Raw genomic sequence first — 16106 nt, forward strand, 5'->3', positions numbered from 1 at the left:
TACTACCTACTCACTGCTGCATATGGAAACCTGGTGCCCAAGGAATAGCTCTTGGTCTCTTGAAGTCTTCCCCTCTCCCTCAGTATTTCCTCCATACATAGAGTCCAGTCACCATGCTCCATCTCCCTACCATCTCCTCCCATGCTGCCAAACAACCATCCCAGTTTATATTCCCCAAGGATTCCTGATATCCACCAAGGGCAATTAGCTTTGCTTAACACTGTACTAGTCAGGTCACTCTGGTGAGGCTTATCCAGTTGTTGACTCTACCCTTGGAGAGGGGGCTCCAGGGTAAAGACAGGTCAAGAGCCTTGCCATTCAAAGTGTGACCCAAAGACCAGAAGCATCAGTATCACTTGGGAGCTTATTACAAATGCAGAATCTCAGGCCCCATTCCAGATGTAATCAATCAGCACCTGCATTTTAACAAGGTATGTAGGTTATTCAGTGAATACTAAAATCAGAGATCACTGACTTTGGAGGAATGGCAGTCAGAATAGGACTTCATGGCCTAGAGAGTGGAAGATTCACATGAGACTTAGTTCTTGCTTTCAAAAAGTTGAAAAGCCACTGTGGGTGATGGAATAGATCGATCCCTTTAATTTTAAAAATTGGAGCTAATATCACTGGGTAGAGTGATGGGGGTAAATTAGGGGCCAACACAAAGAAAGGTTTTTATGTGGAATCACTATCCAGCTGAGGCTCAAGCCTGTGATACAGCACTATAATGTAGAAAGGAGCATAAAAGCAGTCATAGTTCCCCAGTCCTATTCCCGAGTTGGCCCTCCTTTGTATCTGCCTACTTTGTCTCTACGTGTTCTCACCTCCCGGGCTTCTGGAATGCTTAACCAAGCCTTCAACACTTCACTGTCATGGGACAGTGACCTTTTTTCTTTGCTTATTGACCCTGCTTCCCACCTCAAGTCGGCATCCTTTGATTCCAGTGATACCCATGTCCTGGGTGAGAGACATTCTCCCTGTCATCTTTAGAGACATGAAACTCCCATGGGGTCAACCCCCAAGTCCCCAAGTTACCCACAAAAGCAGGAGAATGTGTCACCAACAATGAAAGACACCATCTGGAAACTTGGTATTCTCCCACCATGTAGAGGGCCTCTACAACCTCTTATAACCCTTCTGAGATTGAGATTCTATGGTTTTATGAGATCAGTCAAAAGCAATGGGTTTCAGATCAGAAATACATGAATTTGCATCCAGATTCCATCCTAACTGGTTGTGTGACCTTGACCAAACCTGTTAACCACCATGTGATTTGATATCCTCATTTGTAAAATACGGAGTAAATGCCAAGTTCACAGGGATTTTCAAAGAATCAAATGTAATAACAGAGGTAAAAAAGTTTGACAAACTCTGAGGAACTGCTCACACATGGGGCAAAATGATGGCATGGCCTTGGAACTAGTTCCAGGGTTGGTAGGCGGGCTTTTCTATGTCTATAAACTGTGGGTGCACTATGGGTACTGGGGTGACGCTTCCTTGCAACCTGCTGCCTGAGTTCATCTAATCCTTAGGATGAAGGGAGGCAGAGACCCCCAGAGTGATTCACTTAACTCTCCTCCTATAGGCAAGGCCCGTATCAGGCTTACATCTGGATGACTTAATGGCAGCAATAACAAAATGTGGCAACAAGGGATTAACGATTCATTCTCAAAGTGCTCTCACTGGCTACAGGCCCAATTCTATAGCTTTATTTCAGAGAACTTCCCTGTAAAGATATGGAGCAAAAATAGAAGTCTCAGATAAAGAACGTCTAATTGCAATTGACAAAACCAAGTAAATCCCAGTGGATGCATAACCCATGCTGGTGATCATTGCTGATGGTAAAGAAAGGAAGTTGGCTCTCGGGAACACAATTCCTAATAGCCGCAGTCTTTAAAATACACAGTCGCCTCCTAGCTATCTAAGGGCATATTATCCCCAAATCTTACTGTGCTGGCAGTTCACCCTGTCTACTTAATGACTTCTCTTGTTGGAGAGTTTTTCTGTCTTTACTCTGTCTTTGCACGCATCTGGCACCCAGGAGAGAAAACCTTTCAAACTCTGACTCTGAGCTGCTACCTCAATGCCAGTGAAGGTTTTAAGGATTGCAGACATCTCTGATTATGGGGCGTTTGCCAAGAGGAGGCAACAGGGAAAAGGTGAGAAAGCTGGGCAACTTTCTGGCTCTTCTAAAGTCAGGTATGTACCATATCCCTTCTTGATTTTGCTGGAAGCGAATTCTCAGAATGGTAGGCTATTTTTAAGATGGAATTTAAGTCCAAGATAGGAAAAAAGTTGGTAGGAAAGCATCTGGATACTTCATTAGATTCAAGCCTCCAGACTTTACAAATTGCATCCCAAGGCATTGAGAGCATTTGTAATTGTGATCATGAACTACTTTGGCAGTCTTTGAGGATTGAAATTGTAGCAAACAGGAGGGGTGCGAGAAGCCTGGGGAGAAACAAATGCTGTTGTTGACTTTTTTTTTTAATGGGAAAATGTGGATTCCAGATATTTCACAAGAGTAAAGTGTGATGTTGATACAGGAAAAAAAACACACAGACTGGATGATTAAATCACATTTTTTCCCTTACCATTTACTACAGGAAGGAAGAATCACTAGAAATCAGCACAGGCTCTGCATCCACCAGTATCCAACCAGGAAAAGGGAAACGACTCCAAACATTTAAAATGGAACATATTTACTAGAGAATTGACACACGGGGATCAGGAGAAGATGGTGAGGCAACCGAGACAATAGCAACACCAGGAGTCATTACCCAACCTAGACCGGAGACAAAAGGAGGTGGTGGTATCATCAGAGCCCAGAGGTCGGGGTCACCCAAAAGAAGTTAGGATTCTGGAAGATCGCCAGAAGTGGAGTCATGGAGGGGACATGGTCACCGCCAAAGAAGGTGCCTGAAGCCAAGAGGGAAAGGCTTCTCCTTCCTCTTCCTGTGTAATTAAATGTCTCTTTACTGGCCAAACCCAGATACCAGTTGACATGCGGCCCAGGAAACACAGCCTGCAGGGGTCACCTGTACATCCCAGGCAGCAAGGGAAGAACAAAGGAGAGATGTGAGGCCAAATAGGCCAAGGGCCACCAAGGGCTTCCTATGAACAAGTGATGATATTCATCGCCACTTTGGAGAGGTGTCTGGGTTTATAATCCAGGAGGAATGCCCAGGACCATGTGTTAATTTCAGCAAAATCAAGGCCAAGTTAGAGAAATTGTGGCTGGCTTTCGGGACAGCTAGGTGTTAAACTAGGTTGCTCAGCAGGTACTGCTTACTGGTATTTTGATCTAGAATCTTATCTTGATCAGCCAGATTAAGACGCCTTTGTATATATGCCTGTCCCTGCTGAGTTTGCCACCTGCTGTATCATGCAGCTCCATTTTATACCAGCTTTTCTTGAAATTATCTCCCCTCATGCCCTCTTGCCAACATATCATATTCTAATATGGAAGGGATTGATGAACATGTCATGTGAATCTTGTTATATGGGTCAAATTATACAGACTTTGCTCAAATGATATTTAAACCTGACCTTTTTAACTTAAGTTCACTCATCCTTTTCACTTTCCTTGTATATCAACCACCATCTCTAAGCCCTTAACACACTGAGTTCAGTTTTATTATTAATCTCTGGGCTTTCCCTATAATTCCTTTCTTGATATTTAGCCACCACAGCATCCCATATAATTATACAGGGAGACAAGCCTAGATCAAGTTTAAGTAACTGTTGTCTACTTTATTCCTAATATTCTTTCTCTGGTCTCAAGATAATAATTTTTAAAAATTTCTGACTACCTTCCCCACACCTGGGAACGGTGCCTCCCTCACTAGGTCTGGTTGATAATGGAGCACTTGAGAAGGATTATTCCATCATTCTTCTAAGTGACATCACCTAGGATGTTTCTCAAGTAATAAATAAATTGCTTCAATTCATCATATGACAGTAATTGCTTTTAGCCAAGATTTAACTCTGAGTCAATGTCAAGGAGCTGGAAAACACTACAGAGACACGGGTTTTTCAAAGATAGCTTTAGCCTTGTTGGGGAAAACCATTTAATAAGTACTGAGTTAAGTGTAAAGAAGATACAGATTTCTAATATCCCAGCCTCCCTCAATATCACCCAGCTGGTTCTAAGAGGTTGGAATTGACTTCATCACAGCCTATACAACTAAAACTGCTAAATATTGCTGACAGAGGTTGCCCTCTTTTGCAGCTTTAAGTGGAGGTTAGCACCTCGTGAGATGGGAATAGCTTTAATTGATTGTTTGAAAGCACCCTGGCCACTCAAATAAATTGTTCCTCAAATGCTGATTCTGCTTGGTCCTATGCATCTCCTGAATCTCTTTCTGGGTGGACCTTGCTTTACACAGCAAATGCTCGGTGTAGGTCAAATTCTAATTCAGTCATGTTGCATACAGTAGAAAAGCTGGCTATGTAAAACCCTTATGGTTAATGTCTTCTGGGTGCAGGAAAATTGGTCTTCTGAATTTTTTTTTTATGTGTTCAGAATTCTGCATTATAGACTTATTTAAGAGGAGTCATGCCTGATTGATGCCAGACATTGTCATTATTGACACATCCCTTGTAAGGTATCTGCGTTCCAGGGCTTCACCACTGGTGAGCTGAGAATCCCTTCATACTTCCCTATACCCTCAACTGTTGCTTCGTGTGCCCAGAAGCCCACAGTGTGAGTGCCAAGACCCTAGCCCGTGACCAGAGAAGGGCCACAAGCAATGGCTAGAGCTGGGTGCACTCTGTAGACTGCTACAGTTAAGGTTAAAGACCAAGATGTGGCTGAGGTAGGCATCATATCTAAAGGAGGCATCAGGAGCCAGCCTGTGTGGGGTTTAGGGCTCTGCCTGTACCTACCCACAGTGAGAGGTCAGCCTATGCCTAGAGTTCTGAAAGGACTTTGGCCAGCAGTGATACTTAGCCCATGGAATGGGACTGGATGGAGCCAAGTGACCTCCAAATGGACTAAACCCATTACCCTGATCTCATTAGCACCAACTCAACTCTTGGCCACAGAGAAAAAGTCCTGGACACTGCCTGATGAGTGGTGTTAGGATTATAATGCTGACAGTGAGGACAGCAAGGTGCTGGGCATGTGAGGTAATTAAGAGACAGTCCTGCTGTCTAGGAGCTCATTACCTGGCAGGAGAGAGAAGTCTCCAAGCTGAAAATCAAAGCTATTACAGGTGTATACAGCAAAGGGCATGCATGACTGCTTAGCCAAAGCAAGATTACAAAGTTGGTTTTCACATGTCATCAGTGGTATGGGACATGTCATGGGCATCCCTGAGACCATCCAGTGGCCTCCTCTCTCCCTTCCCCACCCTGGTTCCCTACGGTCCAGACGAGGCTCGCCCTGCCAACAAGGAAGAAGATGCTGAGCCAGCTCAGTGCCAGCAGGACTGGCTCCCTGCTTGCAGAAATCTGTGCACTGAGCCTGAGCCTGAGCCTGGGGGGCTCAAAGCTGCTTAGCTGTGGCAGAGAGGAGCACCCACAGTTTGCACTGGGGATTAAGGGTTTAGTCTGAAGCACAGATGTAAGAGAGGAGAACACACACTCAATGGTGTGCCCTGTGGCCAAGTAGATGGTCCTGTTAGAAGTTCCAGGCAGCCAGTGTGAGACAGTGCATGGTCACCCTGAATAGATCGTAGTTCTTCCTGTGGAGTTCAGGGAAGTCTGGGGCAGCTGTGGAACAAGGGAAGCCTTCTCCAGAGCAGTCACTGTAGCGGTGGGCACAAAAGCCCACTGGGATGGTATACAGGCCAAACAAGGTCAGGACACAGAGAACAGGTTACCACGGCCTGAATGGTGAGGCAGAGGTCAAGGCCAGGGTGTGACCAGCAGCAAATGCTAGGACTATTCAAAAGCAGGAGGAAGAACCAAAAAGGAGAGGGTCAGAGCCACAGAGCAGAGGCTGGCTGTGAGCCAAACACAGAATACAGCCAACATGGAGGCCCCATAGGTTGGCCAAATAAATTCTCTGGGATGGCAACTCTTGGCCCTGGTCTCATGGAGGTCTGTCCACTGTAAGGGAACAGCCTTGAGGGTGGACTCCTGCCCATTGCCCAGTGCTCTGGATTCCTGCGTTTCCAAGTGTATTAGTTCTATAGGGCTGTCATAAGAAGTTACCACAATTGGAGTGGCTTAAAGCAACAGAAATGCACTCTCTCACAGTTCTAGAGGGCAGAAGTCTAAAATCAAGATGTCCAGGCTGCCCCTGAGACTGGGTAGAATCCTCCCTTGCCTCCTCTGAACTGCAGGTTTGCTAGGCAATTTCCTCGGCAGCCCACTCCACCTCCATCACCACAGCATCCTCCGTGTGGGTCTGTCTTCACATGATGTTTCCTTCTTGTAAGGACATCAGTCTCATTGAATTAGAGCCTACCCTCATGACCCATCTTAACTAAGTACATTTGTGAATACCCTCTTTCTGAATAAGATCACTTTCACAGGAACTGGGGTTAGGCCTTCCACATATCTTTTGGGGGAAGACATTGAATCCACCACACCAGGCTAAGCTCGGGCATGTTTTAAGCAGTCTGGGAATGGGCTGGGAATAGGAGGGAGGTCTTAGCATTTAGCTGAGTAAAATGCAATCACTAATAGGGGTTAGGGCCAATCAGATATGGGAAGAGGATAGGACACCCCTGCTTGGTCATGGGCTGAGCAGCGCAGGAGGCTTCAGGAAGGCCACTATGTCTGGCTTTATTTGTCTGAACAGCACAGCAGGGTGTGCTGGGTCAAGGTGTCCCCAAGGCTCTTACTCAGAAACAGAATTCAGTTCTTTCCAACCGACTCTGGCCAAGCTGATCTCTCATGGGATGACCACATTACCTGACTCAAAGGGGGAGGAAGGGGTAGGAAACGCTAAGATCTGCCCAGCCTGGGTAGCTTTGCCCGGATCTTGCCTCTGGAACATGCTGTCTACAGCAAGCCTTAGAGCCTGGAAAGGAGGGGAGGCACGGAATGGAACAAGAAATCTATAGGAAGGATTAGTGGAAGCACGAGCGGGATCAGAGGGAACGACCGGTAAACACGCAGCACAGAATTCAGATTAGTGCAACGAAACTGAGCAAGGGTAATAAAACCAGCAGTGGGAACAGCATCGATTGTTGAGATTCCAGGCAAATCCACCATGAACATGTTTTCTTTCTTCTAGCCTTTGCCCCTTGGCTCTTGGAAGCAGAAACACTGAATCACTGTGTTCTGTACTAAAAGCTGATCTACCCTCCTCCCCAAAGGATGGATGGAAAGCAGCTCTGTGTTAGAGGCTAGGAGTGAGGTCCAGAGCATTTGCAGCCATGGCTGTTGCTTCCAGAGGCATGCTCAGAGGACTGAGATGTCTGTCCTGAGGTGCCTATGCATTCTGCCTCTAAGTCTGACCTCTCCTGGGTCAGCACCAGGTGAGCCCAAGACAGCCTATGCAGGGCTGAACCAGTAGATTTAGGGGACCTCTATCCAGAAACTCCAGAGAATCATCCTCTAGGAAGCTTGGCAGATGGGGCTGCACAGAGTTCAAATACTGGATAGAAAACCAGTGCTCAGTGACTCACAGTGAGCCTAACCAAATGGCAGACGGTGAGTCAGGTGAGGTGAGGCAGAGGGTGGGGTGGGGAGAGCACCCAATGCTTGGCACATGATCTATTACTGTCAATCATCCACTCAACCCATAAGTCTGCTCATGCATGGGGTCGTGTAAATGACCACTGTATGTGTCTGGGCACAGGCTAAGAGGTGACAGAAACCACACAGCTCCAAAAAAGTGTGCTTGGGGTGTGAATGTGGCCGTGTTGATGAGGCCCCCTCACTCGGGGCTGACTCAGGGGATCCTCTGTATACACTGGCCTGGCCAGTTGAGCATCGCCGCTCAGTGTAGCCCGAGACAGTGGGGGTCAGGGAAGGTTTTGTATAGACTTGATCGTAACGGGTGAGTAAGGTAGACAACAGAGGGAGAGCATCACAGCGAAGGGAGGGGCTGTGAGAAGGCAGGCCCTGCTGATGTAATCAGTGTGAACATGGCACAGGATGCCAAAGAGGGAAGGAAGTTGAAGAGTGAGGGTCTTTGATTCAGGCTAACTCTCCCAAAGCACAGGGGAGCCTGGTGGCATTTCAATCAGGAGCAGATTCTTATTGCTGGACCATCACTCAGGCTTCAGTGGAGCATACACTAAAAGGGCACCATTGTGACAACAGGAAGGTCAGCCTGGAAGCTGTGACACTAATCTGAGCAGGACTTAATGAGTCTTGGGAATGAGAAGCAGCAGCGAGAAAAGGAGGCATTCTGGAGGCTGTACTGGTCCCACGTGGTGACTAGCTGGTACCTAAGCTGGGAAGAAAGAGCAAGGATGGCCCTTGGATTCTGAATCTGAATTTAATGGCAGTTTGCACAGAAGCGTGGAGACAGGTTTCACTTTGGTCTAAGGAGAATGTCCTGAGAGAGAAAAAGATGTAGTGAAGGCCTCAGTCAGATATGCTCCTTGCTTAGATGCTTGTTTGCAGGCAGCAGAAACATTCACCTGCTATAGGAGAACACCCCACTGGAGAAGCAACATGCGAGAAAATGCCTTCCTCTCCTGTGTTAAGGTTACTGGTTCAGCAGGGAGATTGGTAACAGAAGCTGGCAGCTAGAGTGGTGGGCCCGTAGCCGTAGGTCCATCAGGCTTGTGAGCACCTACTGGAAGACTGCTGACAAAGATCGCATCTTGGATAGAGTACTGGGCTCCTGCCGTGCTCTGCTGTGTCAGCCTAGCCATGCCAGTAGCCAGATAGAAGAGCTGTGGCTGTCCGGATCCTGAATGTCACCCATCTCCCTGACCTCCAGTTTGGTCCCTGCTCCTCATCTGCAGACACAGCCCTGGCCTGAGCTTTGGGACCACCAAAGGCTTTGGTCAAGGGGGACCAGAGGACACCCAGGTCAAAGGCTCAGGGACCTCAGCATTGTGTCATCTCAGCTCTCTGTCTAACTCTTGCCTAGGTCCATCACAGCAGCTGGGGTTATCACGCTACTGTGTCCAGCCTCCCACCTTATATTCCAACTCCCTAATGAGCCCTTATTTGTAAATTCTGCTTGTCACTTTAGGCTGAGGCTCTCATGGGCTCTCACCTTTCACCCCCACCCTCCATGTTTCTCAGGAACCACAGATCTGGTCCAGCCACCTGCCTGAATCTCACCATTGGTGAGCTTGGCTGCTTCCTCTTATTTGGACCTCAATTTCCTCATCTGTAAAATGGGTTTATGATAATAATAAAAGCAACAGCACAAGTTTAAGCACTCAAAATGTATTATCTCATTTATTCCTCTTAACAATAGTTATTATTAGTATCCCCATTTTGCCTATAAGGAAATGGGACAATTGTAACCTTTTTGCGGCTCAAAGTCCCAGGGCTAGTCATTATGTGGTTCTGAAGCACAGTCCTGAGCCCCTTTGCTATGGTATTTCCTGGTTCTTGGCGCATAATCGGTATCCACTAATGTTGACCATGGGCACACAGCATGGTGGGTAAGAGTACAGACTCTCCAGAGAAATCTAAGTTCAGTTCCTGGCTTTATCATTTCTGAGCTGTGTGATTTTCAATCATCAGAGCCTCAGTTTCCTCACCTATAAATGAGGATGCTAATAGCTCCCTATGGGGTAGAGTTGGTGGAAAGCTTAACTGCATTAATGATGTGAAGCCCTCTGCACATGCCACAGGATGAAGGAAGTCTGTAACACACCTGGCTTGTTTCACTGTTCTTTTCCTCATCTTGCTAGACATCCCTGAAGCCCCTGCCCACCCCCCGCCCCCCCCCAAGAGCTGCTGCCTCTCTCCAGCCAACCTGGCAGGCTGTCTCAGCTGTGGGTCCACCAAGCACAGCCTGTCACTGTGGGTGCTTGGGTTCCAGCCTTTTCCAGAGCACTACATCTGGTCCTAATGCTTCCAGCTCCTGTTCTCATACCATCCCTCAATCCTTGCCAGGGGGCATAGCATCCCTGCGGGGGTCCCTGAGGCCCCAGGGTGTCCCAGTCTGCCTAAGCCACCAGGCACCGAGCGGAGCCCTCAGGAGGCTGCTGCGCTGCCTCCCCATCTGCTCTGGGCCCACACACTTTTGTCCCAAAGGCTCAAAGTCTACCTAGTCCAGAATTTATAAGCTGGCCCTGGGAAAGTGGCTTTAGAGGCAGTTGCAAAGCAATCTCAGAGAAGTGTTTTATGGCCTGAATCCTGTTACTGCGGCAAGGCTCTGATTTTAAAAACTGCCAGGAAAACAACAATAGAGGGTTTCAACATGAAGTGAACGGGAAAGAAAGGAACAATAGAGGGGAGGTGTATCTGACACCCCCTTAAGCAGGAGCCATGCTAGAAACGCATCCATTTTCTCTGATGACCGTCGCCACGAGTCCCAGGGGTGGGACTCTTCCACATCATTTCATGGATGAGGACCTGGGATCAGCAAGGCTGAATGATTTGCCCAAGTTCCCCCAGTTTTAAGGAACAGAATCTCCATATGAGGGCTTGTCTCAAAGCCCTTCTCCTTGTGACAGACTGACAGTGGGCACTGGGAAGAGCCAAGGTAGTGAATTGGAGTCTGACAGGGGTTCAGCTCAGGCAGACAGTTAGTGCATCACTCCAGCCTCCAAATGGACCCAGCGTTTCAGACTGGAGGCGTGGCTCAGTTACTGCAGGGGCAGAGAAGGGGCATTCTTTCTCTCATGGTGGACCTGCGACACCCCAAGTCCTTCAGGTGAAATGTGAGCTAGTCATCTGTCCACTGCAGCCTCAAGTCAACAACAGAAAGACATCCAACACTGGCCACAAGAGATTTTACCTTATTTTTTCAAGGCCAGCATCCCTGTTCTCTACCCTCAAACCCACTTGTGACAACCAAATGCATTTCCAGACATTGTCAAGTGTGTGTGTGTGTGTGTGTGTGTGTGTGTGTGTGTGTGTAATCTGAATCAAGCAATTGAACATTTCCTGAGCCACTACTCTGTGAATATACACTTCTGTTCTCTGACTAGGCACAAAGATGACCAAGACATTTTTTTACCTCTAGATCTGCACTGTCCAGAATGGTAGCCACTAAGCCACACGTAGTTACCAAGCATCTGAAATGTGGCTAGTGTGGCTGAGGAACTGAGGTTTTAAATTTATTTTATTACTTATTTTAACTAATTTAAGTTTTAAAACTATACTAGTTTAAAATATGTTTACTTGTTAAACACGATGTTTATCTTTTTGGGGTTATATTTCATTTTAACTGTTTGAAATCTAGCATCTGAATTGAGAAGTGTTCTAAGTGTAAAATGTATACCAGATTTCAAAGACTTAGGGCAAAAAGAACATAAAATACCTTTCACTAGTAATTTTAAAATAATAACTGCATGTTAAAATGATGTTTTATATGCATTGGGTTAAATAATACCTAGTAACATTAATTTCATCTGTTATTTTTTTCTTTTTTAATGTGACTCTAAAAAAATGTAAAATTATAGGGGTGCCTCGGTTCAGGTCATGATCCCATGGTTTCGAGCCCCATATCAGGCTCTCTGCTGTCAGCACAGAACCTACTTTGGATCCTCTGTCCCCGCCAACCCCCCCCAACTGCCTCTCCCCTGCTCTTGCACGGGCTCGCTCTCTCTCTTTCTCTCTCTCTCAAAAATAAACACTTCTGTAAAAATGTAAAATTACAGACATGGTTCAAGTTCTATGTTTATTGAACAGTGCAGCTCTGAAAGATTTCAAGAGGGGGAGCTACTGTCCCTCAGGGGACCTGGGAGACTGTCTGGAGATAGAGTTGGCTGTCATAATTGAGGGATGAAGTGCTACTGGCATCTAGTGGGTAGAAGCCGGAGGTGCCGCTGACCATCCTAACACGCACATGGCAGCCCCCCACCACAGAGAATTACCCATCCCCAAGTGTCCCTAGTGCCGAGGGTGACAAGCCCTGTCCCTGAACACAGATTCTCTGAAGGCGAGGTCAGGAAGTCAGAGACCTGAAGAGCTAGTCAGAGTTAGCTGAGCAAGGAAGTTAAGGCTATCATACTTCGCTCTCCCCATTAACTATGGCCGGGTGCACTGCTATCCCCACTTGTCCGGAAAAGAAGGGAGCCCAGAGAAAAGAAATCGCTTGCCCACCATCACCAGGCCAGAACTGGGGCAGAGCCGAGAGCTGAACACAGCCTCGACTCCAAATGCCAGCCTGTCCCTGACACACAACGTGGCTCCACAGTTCTCTGTGCTGCTGATCTGAAATGAGGCAGCCTGCGCTCACGGTCTGAACTCCTCGTCATTCACATCTGACAGTTATTATTTACACCAGCCCTTATTGCTACCAGGGGAAGAGCATTAACAAAAACACCCTTTGAAAGGGACCTTCTGCTCAAAGAGAAACACTCGCAGGCACCTCACCCATCAAATGAGGCCGAGAAACCAATGGAACACGATGAAATAAACCTGTCAGAGGAGGAACATTCAGACACCTCAGAGGCAAGAGGTAAGAACAAATGTGCCTGATACAGAATTGGCTCTGTTTAAAGAAAACATTATCAGACTGCTCGACTTGAATAGATCCCAGAGAACAATGGCCCAGTGGAAATGGAGCTCCCTCACCTGCTCTGGAGAAGCACGGTTCCTCAGTAAAGTGGGTATGGGCACGGGGGTGGAGTCACTGGCCCCTCACTCTGACCACACAGCCCTGGGGGTGAGGGTGAGGGTGAGGGTGAGGCTGGTGGGCCTATGATGGGGGGATAGTAGGAGACTGACATTTCTTGAAGGCCTACTATGTGCTGCTGTGGAGCAGGGCACTCTCCAGGGTCCCCTAATAGTCATCGGTAAAATGACTGTGAAGTGTGACAATTAGATTTGCCAGTGAAAAAAGCCTATGCAACTTGCTTAAAGTCACACAGGTAATGAGTGGCTAGGAGGACACTCCTGGGGCGTGGGCAGTGACATGCTGAGCTGTGGAGGTAGCTATGGAGGAAAGCTGGGCTGGGCTGTAGCGAATGCTACATGGAGGGTCTGCCCAGATCTCCTCTCCAGGGCTGGTGCACCTCATCTCTATCTGCCAAGCGTGCTGGCTGCTAAAGGCTCACAGATACCTCCTTCTCAGCAGAAGTGCTGTAAGGCGGAGGTGAGCTGCCTCTCCAGGAGGCTGTGCACTCGCACGGGAGCCCGTGGCCAATGGCTGGCTGACACAGTGGCACAACTGCTGGCCCCTGACTTCAAGGTGGGGGCAGCTCCCACACTCCAGAGGCCCCTGTGGGCTCAGGCTGACACAGGCCTCCACATCCTCCCTTAGTTTCTTCCCTGCCCTACCCTGTCTTCCTCACTTTCTTCTGAGAATACTCCTCCATGAATGATTTGCACAAGAATGCCTATCTCAGGCTCTGTGTCTAGAGAACCCAGAGACATTCATTAGCAGTGCTATTTTTTTTTTAATGTTTATTTATTTATCTTGAGAGAGAGAGTGCGTGTGTGTGTGGAGAGAAAGAGAGAGGGAGGGAGGGAAGGAGGGAGAACATGAGTGGGGGAGGGGCAGAGAGAGAGAGAGAGGGAGAGAGAGAATCCTAAGCAGGCTCTGCATTGTCAGCACAAAGCCTGACATGGGGCTTGAACTGAGGAACCATGAGATCACCACCTAAGTGAAAATCAAGAGTTGGATGCTTAACCAACTGAGCCACCCAGGTGCCCCGGCAGTGATATTTCTGAATTTGGGAAAGGGGGTGGACAGTAGAGGATTGTGAGGTACTGGATGGCCAGACTCCTGTCATGACTGCCTGCCGCACCCCCTTTCCCCCTATGACAAACTAGCCAGTCAGGGACCAGCAGAGAGGAGGCCATTGTCTGAGCAACAACTCTGAGAGAGGTGACAGTAAAAGATTTGAAATCGCCAACGACTGTAATGACAAGAATGAGCCCCTGAGGTAGAATCTCTAGGTCAGCAGCATCCCTTGTCTATCAGGCCCTGAAATGGGCATTAGCCTCTGACACAGATGGGCTCTGCAGCCCGGGCTCTGCATCCCAGTCTCTGAAGAGCAATGGATGTTTATGCGACATGAGATCAAACTGCAGTGTATTCGATGGAAGGGGCTGGTATTTACTTCAAACATGTACCTACTCTGGACTGGGCACTCCCATACCAGCCCTTCTTACACTCGTCATCTTGTATGGTTTTGGAGTACACCTCCAGAAGATGCTGCCTGTGCAGAGACTGCGAGAAAATGGCGCCCCCTAAGAGGTAACCATGATTACTCCTGCTTCACACATAGGAGAAGTTGAGATCATCACACTGAAAGGGGTTGTCCCAGGGGTGCCTGGGTGGCTCAGTCAGTTAAGCATCCAGCTTTGGATCAGGTCATGGTATCACGGTTTGTGGATTTGAGCCCTGCATCGGGTTCTACGCTGACAGCTCGGAGCTTGGAGCTTGGAGCCTGGAGCCTGGAGCCTGGAGCCCACTTCAGATTCTGTGTCTCCCTCTCTCTCTGACCCTCCCCAACTTGTGTGTGTGCATGCGTGCTTGCTCGCTCTCTCTCTCTCTCTCTCTCTCTCAAAAATAAATAAATAAACATTAAAAAAAATAAAGGTCCTGTCTGGGACAAATGGTAGGCCTGGGATCACAGCCTGATCTACTTACTTCCTAAGCACAGACGTAATAGGTCAACTTCTTCCCTAACCTCAGACCACAGCTAAGCTGTCACTTCCTGGGGACACACTCCCTTTGCTCCAGGTATATGTGTTTGTCTATTTTGAACACCACATACCTCTCGTTTGTGGCACTACTCATGGTTACAGTTGTACATTGATTTGTGTGGCTCTTTCCCTTCCCAGAAAGTCACAGGAACATGTCTTTTTTTTCCTCATCATTGTATGCCTCAATGCCTGCAACAGCGCCTGGCACACAGCAGGTACTTAGTAGTAAGCATTAGAATGGATGAGTGGATAGATGCATGAATGAAAGGAGGGATGGAGAGATGGGTGGATGGGTGAATGGGTGGGTGGCTGGAAGAATAGGTGGGCAGATGGATGGGTGGGGTGGAGGGACTGCCAGTTCCTCTCTGGGGCACCTGGCCTGGAGGATGCCCTGAGCATGGGCCACTCTCAATCCCTTCCCACCCGCCCAGGGCTCTGATGGTCACCTGTGGTGAGGAGGCAGAGTGGAGTCCCCGGGGTCACCTGGGCGCTGCCCATTGGTGCTGACCACAAGGAAGCCAGTCCCCAGGCAGCATGCAGAAGAGAAGGAGAGAAAGAAACACACATGAAAACGTGTGGCACGGTGAACAAAACCATAGTTCTTGTGGCTCTGAAGAGCTCACACTAAACAGCAAAAGAACATCGTGATCTAACACAACAAGGCCCGAAAAAGATTTTTAAAAATGAAACGAGAATAAGATTCAGCATTTATCAAGGCCCCACGACATGCCAGGTACCTCACACACAATGTTTCTGAGACTGAGAGCATCCCAGAAAGGTCAGTATTATTACAAATGAACGCATCATCTTTCCACTTGGTGTCTTCTCTCCCAGTCTCTGCTTTCTTAGTAAATGGTGGCCCCACCCACGTAGCGCCTTGGTCTAGCAATCTGGGAGTCATCCTTTACCCCTCCTTTTTACTGACCTCCCACTTCTAATTACTCAGCATGCCTTAGTCATTATATTCCAGGAAGGTTCTGGAAGCCTCCTCCTCCTTCTCTCCAATTTCATTTCCTCTTGGTTGAAGCCACCCTCATATTTCACTGGGGATTACCTAAGCAGCCTCCTGTTGGTCTTCCTGTCTCTGGTCTTGCCCCCTAACAATCCACTCTCCACCCTTCAGCTGAAGGGCATGAGAAAGGTAAATGTCAAATCCCCTCCACCAGCTCGCAGACCCTCAATGACAGATCCTTGCCTGTTGGTCCACACTCTCTGCCCAAAGGGCAATGAAATCTTCTCTGTTATCAACAGCCCCCTACCTTATCTGTAGGCCTTACCCAGCCTCATCACCTCGTGTGGAATGCACTCCCTTCCTGCCCCTTTACCTGGCTGGCAACTGTTCATCTTTCAGGAAATCAGTTTGGAATTCCTTTATTGGGAGTCTTGAGCATCTCACCATGTATGGAGAA

At 47.9% G+C, this 16106-nt stretch overlaps 1 protein-coding gene across 12 annotated transcripts in view; it reads right to left on the bottom strand.

The window, feature by feature from the left end:
• The window catches only part of PTPRT (protein tyrosine phosphatase receptor type T), a 1077107-nt gene that overhangs the window by 184597 nt on the left and 876404 nt on the right, over window positions 1-16106 (bottom strand). For 6 of the 12 annotated variants that reach the window (XM_060618001.3, XM_060617991.3, XM_060617946.3 and 3 more), the window contains exon 14: window positions 15144-15200. The exons of the other annotated variants lie outside the window; for them this stretch is intronic. In XM_060618001.3, the coding sequence (XP_060473984.1) occupies window positions 15144-15200 (57 nt within the window). The remainder of the gene's footprint in view (window positions 1-15143; window positions 15201-16106) is intronic. 12 annotated transcript variants of the gene reach the window in all.

This window comes from Panthera onca, chromosome A3 (genome assembly GCF_046562875.1).
Source record: "Panthera onca isolate mPanOnc1 chromosome A3, mPanOnc1 haplotype 2, whole genome shotgun sequence".
In the NCBI taxonomy this organism is placed as follows: Eukaryota; Metazoa; Chordata; class Mammalia; order Carnivora; family Felidae; genus Panthera; species Panthera onca.